The sequence below is a fragment of the Canis aureus genome, chromosome 19, assembly GCF_053574225.1.
Source record: "Canis aureus isolate CA01 chromosome 19, VMU_Caureus_v.1.0, whole genome shotgun sequence".
In the NCBI taxonomy this organism is placed as follows: domain Eukaryota; kingdom Metazoa; phylum Chordata; class Mammalia; order Carnivora; family Canidae; genus Canis; species Canis aureus.
In genome coordinates, this window is record NC_135629.1 from 55,098,697 (window position 1) to 55,112,500 (window position 13,804).

At 61.7% G+C, this 13,804-nt stretch overlaps 2 protein-coding genes across 8 annotated transcripts in view; one reads left to right on the forward strand and one right to left on the reverse strand.

Annotated features, from left to right (window-relative positions):
- MLLT1 (MLLT1 super elongation complex subunit) overlaps positions 1–5,899 on the forward strand; it is a 67,318-nt gene extending 61,419 nt beyond the window's left edge. For all 4 annotated transcript variants that reach the window (XM_077860279.1, XM_077860280.1, XM_077860281.1 and 1 more), the window contains 4 exons: positions 2,031–2,130; positions 2,493–2,564; positions 2,785–2,856; positions 3,102–5,899. In XM_077860279.1, coding sequence (XP_077716405.1) covers positions 2,031–2,130; positions 2,493–2,564; positions 2,785–2,856; positions 3,102–3,230 — 373 coding nt within the window. In that variant the 3' untranslated portion in view covers positions 3,231–5,899. The remainder of the gene's footprint in view (positions 1–2,030; positions 2,131–2,492; positions 2,565–2,784; positions 2,857–3,101) is intronic.
- A 2,371-nt stretch (positions 5,900–8,270) lies between these two features.
- Positions 8,271–13,804, reverse strand: part of LOC144290749 (long-chain-fatty-acid--CoA ligase ACSBG2-like) — a 20,859-nt gene continuing 15,325 nt past the window's right edge. For all 4 annotated transcript variants that reach the window (XM_077860298.1, XM_077860296.1, XM_077860299.1 and 1 more), the window contains exons 10-14: positions 13,618–13,804; positions 10,000–10,217; positions 9,593–9,732; positions 8,924–9,170; positions 8,271–8,605 (exon numbers count right to left, since the gene is read on the reverse strand). The exon at positions 13,618–13,804 is cut by the window's right edge and continues 47 nt beyond it. In XM_077860298.1, coding sequence (XP_077716424.1) covers positions 8,517–8,605; positions 8,924–9,170; positions 9,593–9,732; positions 10,000–10,217; positions 13,618–13,804 — 881 coding nt within the window. In that variant the 3' untranslated portion in view covers positions 8,271–8,516. The remainder of the gene's footprint in view (positions 8,606–8,923; positions 9,171–9,592; positions 9,733–9,999; positions 10,218–13,617) is intronic.

Genomic DNA, 13,804 nt, shown 5'->3' on the forward strand with positions numbered 1-13,804 from the left:
TGAAGCTGAGGCTCTTCAGGTGGCTGGCTGGCAGGAAGGGCCCAGGGTGTTCAGGGAAAGAAGTGCAATCGCCATCTGAGAAGGGAGTGAGGCATGCGTGGCAGCCCGAGGGCCAGTCTTGGTCAAGGGTATATGGGGGGAGGAGTGCTTGTGCCTCTGCTTCTGGGCCAGGGAACTGCTTCCTCTTCCCCCTCACCCATAAGTGTGGCATAAGGCCCTGCAGACACCCCAGCATGGGGAGCTGCAGTGGCTGCCCACCGGCCTGGGGAAGGTGACGTCTGTTCTGACCTCAGCAGGGCGAGCTGAGGCTCCTCCTTTGGGCACCCCCAGAGCCTGGGAGCCCCCCCACCCCCCGCCCCCAGCCTTAGTCTCCAGCCCAGAGCAAATGTCGGCCTCACTCCAGGTCTGCAGACAGGGCTGACCTGGGAGTCAGTGGTCCCGTCTTAATACAGGTCCTCCTTCCTATGAGGCCAAGATCTGGGGATCTCAGCAGCTCCCCTTTAAAATAGGCTGGGTGTCGGGGCTGCATTAGCCATGGTGGTTAGATCCGCGCTCCCGCTGAGGGAGTCTTTAAACAGGCTTTTGCATTTGCCAGCACCCACCCTCTAGGTAAGGGAAGCTGGGGCATGGGCCGGCAGGGATCGGGACTGTCCCGGGGCAGAGGTGACTGCTGTGTTTCCTGCTCTGCCCAGTATGATGCTGGCAGTGTTTAGTGTGGGTTGTGATGTGTCCTGGGAGCAGGGGGCTGAGGGCACTAACGCACGTGGGTCCCACCCTGAGTGGCTTCCAGAGTAGCGCAGGGACCAGATGTGCATGAGTGTCTTCAGTGTCCTTTCCAGGGGCAGATGTGTGAGGTGGGGGCGCCAGGGAGGGGGCCACACTGGCTGCCTGGGATAAGCTGAGAGAACCCCACTTCATCCTGTTTCCAGGGATCTGCTGCCTGGTGGGCCCACAGAGGCGGGGAAAGGGAAGGGTGTGTGGGCACGGGGGCCATGTGTGGGCCTGGATGATGCTATAGTGCTACCCTGGCAACGCAGAGACTGCCCGCCTGCCTGGTCTCCCCCTGCCCCCCCCCAGCCCCATGACCTGCAGCTGCGGGAGCTGCGGAGAGAGCAGCCTCTGCCCCGAAGACAGCAGGCCCTGGGGACTGATGCTGCTCGAGGGAGAAACCCCCCTGAGGACAGGGCAGCCCTGACCTCGGGGGAGTGAGACCAGAGCCCCCAGGGCTGAGGTTCTGGCCGCCACGTGTGCCTCAGTGCTTCTGGCACTGTGTTCCGTGGGGAGGCCTGTTTCCAGCGGGAGAAAGCAGGAGGCGGATCTGGCGTGGTAGACAAGTCGGGAAGTCACGGCTGTGGGGGCTCCTCACTAGGTCAAGCCTAGTGTCCTCAGGGCCTTGGGGCCCTGGACAGAGACTTCCCAAGGGTGCTGTGTGTGGCTGGCCCACGGATGAGCTGCCTCCACACCTGCTTACTGTGCTTCGAGACTCTCTGGAGAATGCTGAAGGCAGCAGGCTGGCATGTTCTGTGCAGACGTAGGGAGAAAGACGTGGCTATAGGTTCATGTGTGCTAGGGATTCTGAGCCATCATGCCCTTCCTTCTGAGTGTGGACACTTGTCCCCGGGGACAGGGTGCCCAGTGTGCCTCCTGGAAGCCTGCTGTTCATCCAGAGTGCGTCAGGTCAGGTGGGAGCTACGGTTGGCTCTGGGCAAATTCCACAGGCAGCTCCACCTATGAGGTCACCGGCAGCAGAGCTGAGGGAGTGCCAGTGGGTTGTGTTCTGACCCAGGAGCCCTGCCCTAGGGGTCCCCCCTGAGCCTCTCCGGGTGTCAGCGACCTGCCCTTGGGGCTCTGTGCCTTGAAAGCAGAGCTGCCTTCGGTTGGCAGTAGCTGCCTGTAACTGGGTGAGGTTGGTCTCCTGAGGTCCAGGGAAGCGCAGAACACGTGGCCTCCCACAGGGCAGGAGCCAAGACCGAAGGTCCCTGGAGCAGCAGGTGGTGGAGGCCTGACAGGGCGCTGTGTTCTGTGTTCAGGTTGAGCTTCAGTGACAGTGAGAGTGACAACAGCGCTGACTCCTGCCTGCCCAGCCGAGAGCCCCCTCCCTCCAAGAAACCACCCCCACCTAACAGCAAGGTAAGCCCCCTGGGTGGGGAGGAGGAGGAGGAGGAGATCTCTTGGGTGGTCAAGTCTTTGCCCTCATGTCCTGGAGGCAGGGCTGAGGGATGGGCCTTGCTCTGATCCTGGGCTGTAGTTCTCCAAAGTTTGAGGCTGATGGTGGGGGCAGAGGGAGGCTTGCCCCCCGCCCCCCAGGACCCAGAGAGGTGTCTGCTCCCCAGGATGGGCCGCCTTTGGAGTCATCATCAGAGGAGGGGGAACTGGCAGTCCAGGGCTTAGGGCAAATGGCCCTGGAGGGGTGGGAGAGCCTCCTGCGGGCAGGGGGCGGTGGGGAGGGGACTCTGGGGAGAGCACTGAGCAGACCCGGGTTTGCCCTGCAGGCATCAGGCCGGAGGAGCCCCGAGTCCTGCAGCAAACCTGAGAAGATCCTCAAGAGGGGCACCTACGACAAGGTGGCGGGCCTGGACTGGGCAGGTGGTGGGAGGGAACCCTGTCCCCCCCCCCGCGTCCGTGTCCCCCCCCCACCCCCCCAGCTGGACCGCCGTGAGCGCCCTAGGCTGCCGGCAGGCCTTCCTGTTTCCCAGGGCCCTGAGCCAAGACGGGTGGGCCCCGCGGGCGGGGCGGGGCGGGGCGGAGGCCTGCGCTGAGCGCTGAGCGCAGCCTCGCCCCCAGGCCTACACCGACGAGCTGGTGGAACTGCACCGGAGGCTGATGGCGCTGCGGGAGCGCAACGTGCTGCAACAGGTACTGGCCCCGCCCCGCCCCTCAGTGCCCCCCCACCCCGCCCTCCGCCCCTGAGGGGGCCTGGCTGAAGGGGGTGTTGTTCTGCCGCTGCTGGACCCCTGGCTGCCAAGCCAGGAATTCCTCCCCTCCCCCTCCCTCCTCGGCCCCTCCCCCCTCCCCTCCCCTCCCTCCCCTCCCGGATGGTGGGAGAGGGCGGCCCTAGACCTTCGTCCTGCTCCTGAAGCCACCCCGCCACCACCTTCTAGATCGTCAACCTGATCGAGGAGACCGGCCACTTCAACGTCACCAACACCACCTTCGACTTTGATCTCTTCTCCCTGGACGAGACCACCGTGCGTAAGCTGCAGAGCTACCTGGAGGCCGTGGCCACATGACCCTGGGCCGGGTGCCGGGCCCTCTCCGCTGGGGCCCCAGGAGGCCGCGTCCGGGCCCCGCCTTCCTTCTTCTCTCTCGACTTACCCACCCGCAGCACTGCCTTAGTGACCGCCCTGTCCTCGGCCCACACGGCCAGCTGCACTTTCCTCGTCGGCTCCCAGCCCGCCCTCCCCACCACCTCACCGGGAGCCCTGAGGCTGAGGGGGGGCAGGCCAGCGCCGCTGCTCCCCAATACTCAGGGGCCGTCACCTGAGCCCCCCTTGGAAAGCAGCTGGTGTTGAAGGCAGCACCAGGCCTCACTTCAGAAGGGGAGGAAATGTGGCCGGCAGTGGGGGCCTTGCTCCACGGCGGGGCATGAGGCTTGGTTTCACTGCCCGGGCCTCTCTGAGCAGCCAGGGCACTGCCTCCAGCCTTCCCAAACGGTTCACACCCCCCTCCCCCACCGTGCCCCAGGAGCGCAGAGGGCCGCAGCGCCTCGGCGGGCTCTCACTGTGCTGGGACTCTGTCTGTATAGTTCTCTCTAGTGTACTTGTGTATGCACTGTAGGTACCAGAGCGGTTTCTGGGTGTGCGTTTCCGTGGCAGCAGTGCACGTGGGGGGTGGGGGGTGAGTAAGGCGGGACTTTTAGGTTAAGATGTTTCCACTGGTCTTGTCCTTGGGCTGGAGGCCGAGCTGGAGCACCACCGGCCCTCTCCAGGCGAGGGGAGGAATCGTCCCTCTGTGGTTCCCAGGATGTTCTCGTCGTCCCGGGGCGCGGAGGGCCCTGCCCAGGGCCAGTGAACACTACGATGGGGCAGCAGGTCCTCAGGCACCCAGGGGCCGCCGCGCACTTGGCGCCTGGTCAGACTGGGGGCCACCTCCAGGAGCAGACCTCCTGGCCTCCACCAGCCACAGGCCATGACGTGTGTCGCCCCCCACGGCTCGTCCTCTTCCTCCTTCCATAGGATCCTCTTCCTCCCTTCTGTTGTTGGAGTCTTCGAACTTTGAAAAAATGAGCTTTTGCCAAATAAGACGGGATAGTTTGTGGAGTTTTTTTGAGGAGCGTCAGGACTCAGAGCCAGCCCCTCGTGCCAGGGCCCAGCCAGTGGCAGGCCTTTCTGGGCACACCTGTCTCTGGTTTAGGCTCGGCCCTCCCACCCCTGCGAGTCACGCCAGTCCAGAGACCCAACTCCTCGCATGCCTGAGACTCTCCAAGGGCCAAACTGGTTCCTCCTCCCTCTCAGCCAAGATGTCCTCATGGCGTGAGCCCACCTTGGGTGGGGCTCCTGGGGGCTGGGACCCTGTTTGCTCAGCCTCTATTCCCCAGATCTCGACTCAAGGCTCCCCCTGCCCCCCACCAACCTTTGCCCTGAAGGAGATGTGGGGAAAGGACAGGCCCGGAGGTGGGCTCACCCTCTCCCCCCAGCCCACTGTCAGAGGGCCTCCTCCCCCCAGTTCATGAGTTCCCATGCGGGGAGTGCCAAGCTCCCCTTCCCTGTGGTTCCCAACTGTCGTGTGTGTCTCTGATTCCAATTCCGTCTGTCAGGCAGACCCTAAACACTCCCTGGGGAGTCCTGCCTCCAAGACTTTCCCAAACTTCAGCCTCCCTGGTGAAATCCCCAGAACTCGCCGGGAAGGCCCGAGAACTTTTCAGAGGAAACCTCCGAGACTCCTCGCCATCTGCTCCGATTCTCTCCTGACCCCACTGCCTTGAGGTATTAGGAAGAGGGCAGGCCTGTGTGGCAGGCTCCGTGCTGTCACCGTCCCCTTCCCCAGGCAGGCCAACAATACTCCAAAGTGGGGCATCTTTCTTCTCTGGAAACTCTAAGACATTGGACAGAAGGAACTGGCCTGACATGGGCTACACGGAAGGCAGCAGCTGCCCAGCCCTCCGTGCACAGAGGGCTGCTGGGGGCCATGGCCAGGAGCCTGAGCTGGTCCTTCCCCCTCGGGAGCATCTCCTGGGAAGGGCCTCAGGCCCTCCTGAGCTCCACACGGCGACTTGGGCAGCGCTCTGCTCTGGAGCCGGGCTGTGCCCAGGGAGCAGCTGGAGGAAGGCCAGGCCTTGGCCTGCCCTCAGGAGCAGCAGCGTCTGGCCCCCCTGCTGTTTCTGGGGCCTTCGGAAGCACCAACCCATTTCTCAGTTACCTCCTCTGGCCAGAAGGCCCCAGCGCTGTCCCCAGGGCTGCTCTGGGCCCAGTGCTGGCCCCGCGATCACCTGATGGACGCACCAGGCAACCAGGGCCCTGACCGCAGCATTCCCAGCTGCTCCCCCGCCCTGCCCCCCAGCTGCCCGGCAGCTGGGCCTCCGAGGGCTCTGGGGACACTTCCATAGGAAGGGGCCGGCACTTTGTGATTGCCGCGTGTTTAGTGTTAAGCCCCCTGCCCCCAGTGCAAATCCCTGTGTTTTGCTATCTCCTGAACAAAATGTAAACCGACACCTGAAAGCAAAAGGTATCGAATACCTTTTTTACCCATAAGGGTTTTTACAAAGAATGTGTCTCACTAGGAACTAGGACACTCATCGGCCCGAGACCAACTCCTGGATAAAAGGAATAAAGGAGAATCGTGTTTGTAATAAGTTACAGGATTGTTTCTGTCCTGGATTTTAAACTTTTTGTTAAATTGTGAAATTATGGAGGAGTTTTATAGAAAAAAAAAGTGAAATAAAGTCAGATGGGAAAGCAGACCTACGTGTGGAGCCTCATGCGTCCGCTTGGCTTGTCCTCGAACCACCAGGAAGGGGGGGGAAGGGTGGGCGTCAGGTCTGGGCAGCAGGAGTGGGGGACGGGGGCGCGTGAGCAAGGTTGGCATCCTGGAGGAACAGGGACGGCAGGCCTAGAAACCCAAGAGGAACCCTGGTGGACAGTTTGGTCTCGGGTCCTCTTTTTGATGGTGTGTTGTTCCCTTGGAAGCAGGCCGCAAGGTTGGAGTTGAAAAACAAGCCTGACTTCACAAGATGGAACGGGAGGGTGGGGGAGGGGAGGACTGGGGGGAGGGGGAGGTGATAGAGGGCAAGATAGGTGGAAACCCGTGGAAGTGCTCCTTTGCTGAGAGCTGGTTGGTCTGCCGAGGGCTTTGCTCTGGACTCCGAGTGGCAGAGCGGGACAGCTGGCCGCACCGGCGTCCCCAGGAGCCTTTCTTCTCGGCTTGGGCAAAACCTCTACTCCCCGGCCCCATCTCTCCTACCAGGGGAGGATTGTGCAAGTCCTGCGGGGCAGAGTCTGATCTGAGCCCCTGCGCCAGGGGCAGGGAGCGAGGGAGGGAGGGTCTAGAGGGGTGCCCAGGGCTGCCGGAGCCCCACCACGCGGGGAAGGCCCACCTGGGGCCAAGGACCCAGCCCTTCTCGAGCCCTGGAGGGTGGGTGCTGTCGCCGGCGTCCCCACGGCCCGCGGGGCGGCGTGTAGGTGCATTTCCGAGCTGCTCAAGCCCAGGCAGGTGCCACCGCAGCTGCCTGTGTGTGTGTTTGCCCCGGTGGCAACCTCCGCCTTCCCGCGGGTGCATCGGGGATCCCGGTCCTTAAGCCTGGGGAATTCGGTAAAGGCGTTTACACTGGGGGGGGGGGTTCTAGGTGGGCCGCTGGTCCCGTTGGGGGGAGTCTGCCCTCCAGCCTCCTGCCCCTTTGAGTCTTTGGTCTCTGGTGCCTTTAAAGTTTCCTTTTTGTCTTCCTAGTTGAAAACCGTTTCCATACATTTGAGTGCTTGGTTTCTTTCACCCACGCAGAACCTTTCTGCCTCGACTATTCCCAAATCATAACACTTTAAATTTCTGTTTTCACGATGCAGGCTCAGGACAAATCTGAAGGCTCCAAGGGCCCGGGCACCCTGGGCGGGATCCTCGATCCTGCCTGCTCTCCGGGCCCACTTGCTCCTGTGTCCCTGGGGGCCATCATCCGCCAGACGGCGCACGGCGGGCACGCCTGCACACGTTGCCCTCAGGACCCCTGAGAGCTCATCTCAAGTCCTTGCACCGACGTCCAGCTCGCCTCACCCCTCCAGCCCTGCTCTGGCCTCCCCCACCTTTCTAGGGGCTCCTCGTGGAGCATGCGACGTGGCCCTCGGTGTGTTGTGCACAGCGTCCCTCACCACGCGGAAGCCTTGTGTCTCTATCAGGCCCTTGCCCCCCCCCCTCCTTGCCGAGGACCACCTGCGTTTCACAAGTTCCCTCCCGGCTGCTTCCAGCAGTTTGTCTTTCTCTCCCTTCTTCTCACCTTTCGGTTTGCTCTGTCTGGAGGCCACCCTACGGAGAGGCAGGGCCCAGCCCTGGTTCCCCCATCGCCACCTGAGGTGCTCCGTCCGCAGTTACGGCCACTGTCACCATACAGTGCTTCCCCCACTTATGTGAAAGGCCACTCAACTCCTGCACACATGTGGTTTTTTTTCTGTGCCGGGCTCCTCTCCTCTGCACATCTATTACTGATGCCCATCGTTGAGCTTTCAATTACTGCTGCTTTGTAATTTCTTTATTATCCGGTAGAACCAGTCCCCCCCCCTTTGTTAATTATCGTCCCCTTTTTAGAATGTCCCCAGATGCGCGTGCGTGTTTGCTTTCCCACATAACCTCATCAGCTCGAGTTCTAGAACATTCCCTTTATCTCGTTCTGAAGTTTCCCGTTAACATTTTTGTTTTCATTTTAATTCAAAAAAAAAAAAAAATGTGTCCTAGCTGGCGTTTAGGTGGGTTCCCAGAGAACCCCCAGCCATCGTCTCCGCGTGCCCACAAACAGCCGGGGAGGGGGACGTGCCTGCGCCGTTAGCGTGTCTATAGTTTTCAAACTGAAGAAGCCTATGAGTATCATCAGCTCCGTTTTTTACTTTCCCAGAGCCTGCAGAATGAAACCCCTCAGCCCCCTCGGCACCATTGCCATTTTGTGGCCGGGCAGTTTTTCCTGGTGTGGGAAGTGCTGCTGGCTCCCTGTGGGGTGCTGAGCAGCATCTCTGGCCTCCCCCCACCAGCTGCCAGTAGCACCTGCCTGCCTTAGTGGGGACAACCAAAACTGCCCCCAGACATCACCACATGTGTCCTGGGGGGTGCAGGGTCAACTGGGTAAGAACCACTGCTTTAGCAAAACCACATTTTATTACCCTTTTACCTTTAAATCTAAAACACTGCCCCATAGAGGGGGGGCATTTTAGTTAAAACCACCCGATGGGCACTTGGCACTCAGAGCAGCTTCCCTCCCTCTACAATCAGCTCCTCCATCCTCCGATCATCCCGATCATCCCCAATCATCCCAGATAGGGGGATGGAGGGAGGGGGATCAAAGCCCCGTGACCAAGCAGGAACCCCGGGGCCTCTCCTGGCTGCTAGGACTCCTCGTCCTCCTCGTAAAATCTCTCAATTTCAGTTTGGTAGATCTTGGCCACCATGGCCCTCTTCAGTTTGGTGGTGGCCCCTGTAAGAGAATCAGGTCCAAGGCGGGGCCTCCTCTCATCCCCACTCCCCCGCAGGGGCCCCCCTCACCACAGGATGAGATGTTAGTGGGTCTGATCCGTCCTAAGGGTGCAGGGGGGGCGCCCGGTGCCGGAACAGAGGGCGGCTTGGATGGGGGGGCCCAAGGAGGAGATACAATAGGCCCCTCCCAGAGCGCCCTGAGACTCTCCATCCTGCGCTAGGACCTGCCACATTCCTCGGGGGTGCTGGGATCCCAGCTGGCCAGGGGCTTGGGTGCAGGCTGCCCCGCCCCCCCCCCCCCCCGCCCGCCCCAGCTCACCCAGCTCCCCTCCAGCCACAGAGAAGTCCGTCTCGAGGATGGTCCACTTGACGATCTTGGCGCTGTCTGAGCTGACCTCCGCGTTGGCGGCGTCGATCCCCTGACTGATGAACTCCAGCACCACTGGGTCTCCGTCGTAAACGATGTCCGACAGCCTGGTGGCCTGGCTCCTGAGGTGCCGGCAGAAAGCCACCGCCTCACTGGTCAGCGCGTTCCGGGGCTCCCCCGTGTCCATGTTGACTTGGCACTGACATTGGGGGGCAACAGGGCTGGCAGCTGGCAGACTGTCCCCGCGCCCACTCCCAAGCCCAGCTCCCCAGGCTGGGGCTCGCCCTCCCGGGTCACTGTCTTCTCGACCCTCCCCCGCAGAAGGGCCAGGTCCTCATCCCCCCATCCCTCATTCCCCCCCCCACCCCCCACCCCCGCCATGGCGCAAATGAGAAAACAGGCCCAGCCTGGGGACAGTCGCCCTACACGTCCCCGCGTCCAAGGGGCTGGGAGGGCCGGGCTCCGGTCCAGCTGCATTTCTCTAGAGACAGGCCAGGAGCCTCTCCCCCAGGGGCCCGGCCCGTCCCTGGGCTTGGCTTCCTGTCCTGAAACCCGGCCGGCAGCCCCCCCCCCCCCCCCGCCCCGGGGCGGCCACGAGGCTCCAGGCCAGCCGTGAGGTACCTTCAGCGTGAGCAGGGCGCACAGGTAGGGCGCGTCCTGACCCACCACCACCACGTAGCGCACGATGGGAATGTGCCTCTTCACCCGCGCCTCGATGGGGTTCGGGTTGATCCTCTCCCCTGAACTGAGGGTGATGATGTCTGCGTTGGGGAAAGGGAGCGGGACTGCGGTCCTGAAAAGCCATATCACTTCCACTCTCCTGGAGCCCGGACCACCCCTTGGTGTTCAGAAACGACAGAGACAGAGCCCAGGCGCACCAAGGGCGTCCCCCCCCACCTCCCTGGCCCTCCTCCAAGCGGGACTTTAGTCCACCCCCGTCATTGTGCTGTGTGCAACCTGCACCACTGTCCACAGCAGCCCTGTGGGGCCTGGTCGGAGGCAGCACCTGGCAGCCCTGTCTGGCTCACCTCTGGCGTTGCCCACGATGTAGAGGAATTCGTCGGTGTCCAAAAACCCCAGGTCCCCCGTGTGCAGCCAGCCGTGGACATCAATCTTCTCCTGGGTGTTCTCCTCGTCGTTGAGATACCCCATGAAGACGTTCCGGCCCCAGATGTGGATGTCCCCAATGCCCTCCTCGTCTTCTCTCTGCATCTTGGTGTGGGTGCTGGGGAGGGACTTCCCGCAGCTGGGGACAGTGACAGGGAAGGGGTGTCACAGACACTCCGGGTACAGATGCCCCCTGGCATAGGGGCGCCCCCTCTCCGTGCTCCTCCTCCCCCAGGCACCCGACTGCTCAGATCCTAGGCCTTCTAGAGCCCTGCAGATCTGCAGAAGGGGAAGGGGGTGTGCTCCCCCAGGCTGAGGGAAGGCTCGGCCCGCCCTGACCTGGAGCCAAGCTGGCAGGGAGCCCACAGGTGAGCAGAGGGGACAAGGCAAGAGGCAGATAAACTCAAGACACCTTTCGGTGCAGCTGGTTGCCGTGGAAGGTGCCTGGGCAGGAGAGGAAACCGTACAACCCAGGCAAGGATGAGGCATCTCACACGCCTCCTCCCCCGGCGTGTTTCCTTGACCCCCCCCCAGGGGGGTTGGTTGGGGGGGTTGCGGGGGAGCGGGCTGGAGCTTCACCTCTCACAGCTGGAGGTTCCCAGCCAGGCACCTGGACCCCACCCCAGAGCCTTGCCTGCTTTCTCCCCGGGCTGTCTGGAGGCTCAGGGCAGGGCCTCAGCGCCAGCCTGGCCCACACCCAGGACGCAGCCTGCATGCACTGAACTGGGTCACTCCCCCCAAAAAAATCCCTGAGCCCCAATGGGATGGTATCTGGAGGTGGTTGGGTTTGGGTGAGGTCCCAAGAGAGGGAACTTCGTGGTGGGACTGATGTCCTTTAGGAGGAGGTGCCAGAGGGGGCTTGCTGTCCCTCCCCGGCGTGCAGACACGGAGAGAAGCCGGCCGGCCGCCACGAGCCGGGAAGAGGCCCTGCCGCCCACGGCCGAGTCAGGGACACCTTGATCTCGCAGCCTCCAGAACTGAGACTAAAGCTCTGTGCGTTTTTTAATTTAATTTTCTTTTTTAAAGCCCCTGGCCTGTGATGCTCTGTCAACAACAGCCGGGAACGAGACCCACTCCGTGAGAGCCGATGCCCAGCCCCTCGTTCACGGTCAGACGCTCCCGCAACGAGCAAAGTCCCCAACGAAGAATGGAAAATCGAGAGGCTTCCCCGCTGTCTTATTCTGGAAGCATCCAGGGCTGCTCCGAGTGGCAGGGCTTCCTGCCGGCCGGCTCCCTGCTCTAACCCCAGCGATGGGCACCACCCGCTGGCGTCGCAGTGTCCACTCCACCCGCGTCGAGCGGGCTCCCCAGAAGAGCATCGCGGAGCCGTGGGCTGGCCGCTCCACATACCGTCACCCAGGCGGCCCAGAGCTCTGGCCGAGTCCCCTGTCCTCTCTTCAGCCTCCATGCCCGTCCACCCTCTGCCCTTGCCTCCCTGGGTTTGGGGGTTCAGGAGACGCCGTGCCTTGTGCCTGGCTCTCCATCCGGTCTCTGCTGAAAGTCGCTCCCGTCCCCCCAAAGCCAAGGCGCTCTAAGGACGGCGACGCGGGCGTCTCCCTGACCAAACGCTGGGCCTGCTCTCGCTAGCCCCTGGCCCGGGTCTCGAGAACCGCAGGCTCTGAGCGCAAAGCCTTTCATCCACTCCCACAGAGACACTTGGGAACACGTCAGCATTTCGGCACGCTCGGGCCGCCTCCCCGGGTGGCTGGGGCCCCCTGACACCCCTGCCTGGGAGAGCTCCAAGCTGCCGGGGACTTTCCCAGCCGCCCCCTAAACTGCCCGGTTACTCTCTACTTTAGCAGGCTTGCGGATGAGTCCTTTCTCTGGCCCTTGAGATGCAAACCTACCACCCAGCACCGGCTCCTCTCTTGCGAAGGGAACATCCAGGGAGGTAACTGGCTCTCTCCTCCTGTGCTTTTGGGAGGCCTGGGCCCTCCTCCCCCCACGGAGGGCAGCGTGCTCTGGCCTCCACCTCCTGCCACAAACACGGAGAAGCTCCAGCCTACAGGCCCCGATGGGCTCGGTTGGTGAAACTCCTGCCTTCCCGCTCTGCGTAACTGCCACTTCCCAGGCCGCCCAGGCCCCCACCGCCGCCCCTACCCCCGCAGACCCCTCGAGGCCGCCCCGACCCCTCGATCCAAACCGAAGGGGAGGTCGGGTCACTCTGGGCCCTTCTCACTGCAGGAGCAGTTGTGGATAAAATCAGAGCTCTGAGTGGTGTCTGGCTTTATCTTTGAAAATGGTCACCCCGGGGTCGTCAGCGGAGAGGTGAGCCCCAGGTTAAGAAGACTGAGGGCAGGAGAGAGAGCCAGCACACCAAAAGGGCCCTGATGCATCCAAGTCCCCTGTTTTGTCCTTTTTTATTCAACATGCTAAGTCTCCTGGGAAATGGGGGAGGGGCTGAACTAAGGTATAAATCAGTGGATCGGTGGCTGCAATAGCAGGGCTGGACGGCCTGACCCCTCAGATGTGGCAGAAATAATATAGTGCCACTTCTGAGGTTAGGTCATAATTGGGTTGTCAGATCAAACATAAGATGCCTGGTTATATTCCGATGACAAATCTTTGTATTACTGTAAGTATATCCCACCTATTGCAAGGGATGTACTTATGCTTAAGAAAAAAAAAAAAAGGTTGTTTGCAATTCAAATTCCCTGGGTGTCCTGTATTTTTATTTGCTGAATCTGGCCATCCTAGTCCTAAAGGAGAGTGTGGCTTCCCTGGGGTCTCCTGTATTGGGGGGGGGCCGTCAGCCATGGCAGGGGACCCCCAAGTGGCCCTATGGATGGGTTGGTGTAGCCAAGAAGCAAAGCCTCCTGCTGAAAGCCAGGAGGGTGGACGCCTGGGTGGCTCAGCGGGTGAGCACCTGCCTTTGGCTCTAGGCATGATCCCAGGGTCCCGGGATCAAGTCCCGCCTTGGGCTCCCTGCAGGGAGCCTGCTTCTCCCTCTGTCCGTGTCTCTGCCTCTCTGTGTGTGTGTTTCATGAATGAATAAATAAATAAAATCTTAAAAAAAAAAAAAGCCCCAAGGACCTGAGAGGCCTCTTGCTTGCAGCTTTGGAGGAAGCCCGCCTCTAAGTGGCTCCTCCAGCCCTGGTTGAGCTTTCGGATGAGGCCGCCCCGGCCCACACCTTGGACCAGGTGTGCAGCCAGGACCATGCAGCCGCAGGAGCAGCTCCCAAACTCCTGACCCACAGAGACCAGGAACTCCTGTTTGTTGTACCAAGTGGCTAAGTTTGAGGGTAATGTCTCCGCAGCTGTGAATGTGCTCTCCCCCGAGGGGCCAGGGTGTCCGAAATTATCGGCCATTAGTAAAAACAGTTTGCAAATTAAAAAATGAATCGGAAGGGCCTCTGGTCCCCCCTCCACGCGGGTTCACTTGCTTTCACTCGTTGGGATATGCCTTCCGTGGTGGGGGAAGAACGGAGTAGGGTGACCACGTGCACCCGGCCAAGGAGCAGGGGTTCAAGGTCAGCCCTGGCCATCCCCCCTCCCTACAACCCTGCCCCCCGTCTGCCCATCCCTCCACCAAGACCCACCTCAGCAGCCGGAAGTCCTGCTGCCTGGAGAGCGTGTGGATGCCCGTGCTCTCGGACAAGCCGTACAGCTCGAAGATGGGCATGTTGAGGCTGAGGAAGTAATCCATGGTCGCTCTGGGGAGCCCCAGGCCCAAGTTGAAGAACTGCCGGCAGTGATGCAGGCCCAGGGACTTCCTGGCTTGGTTGA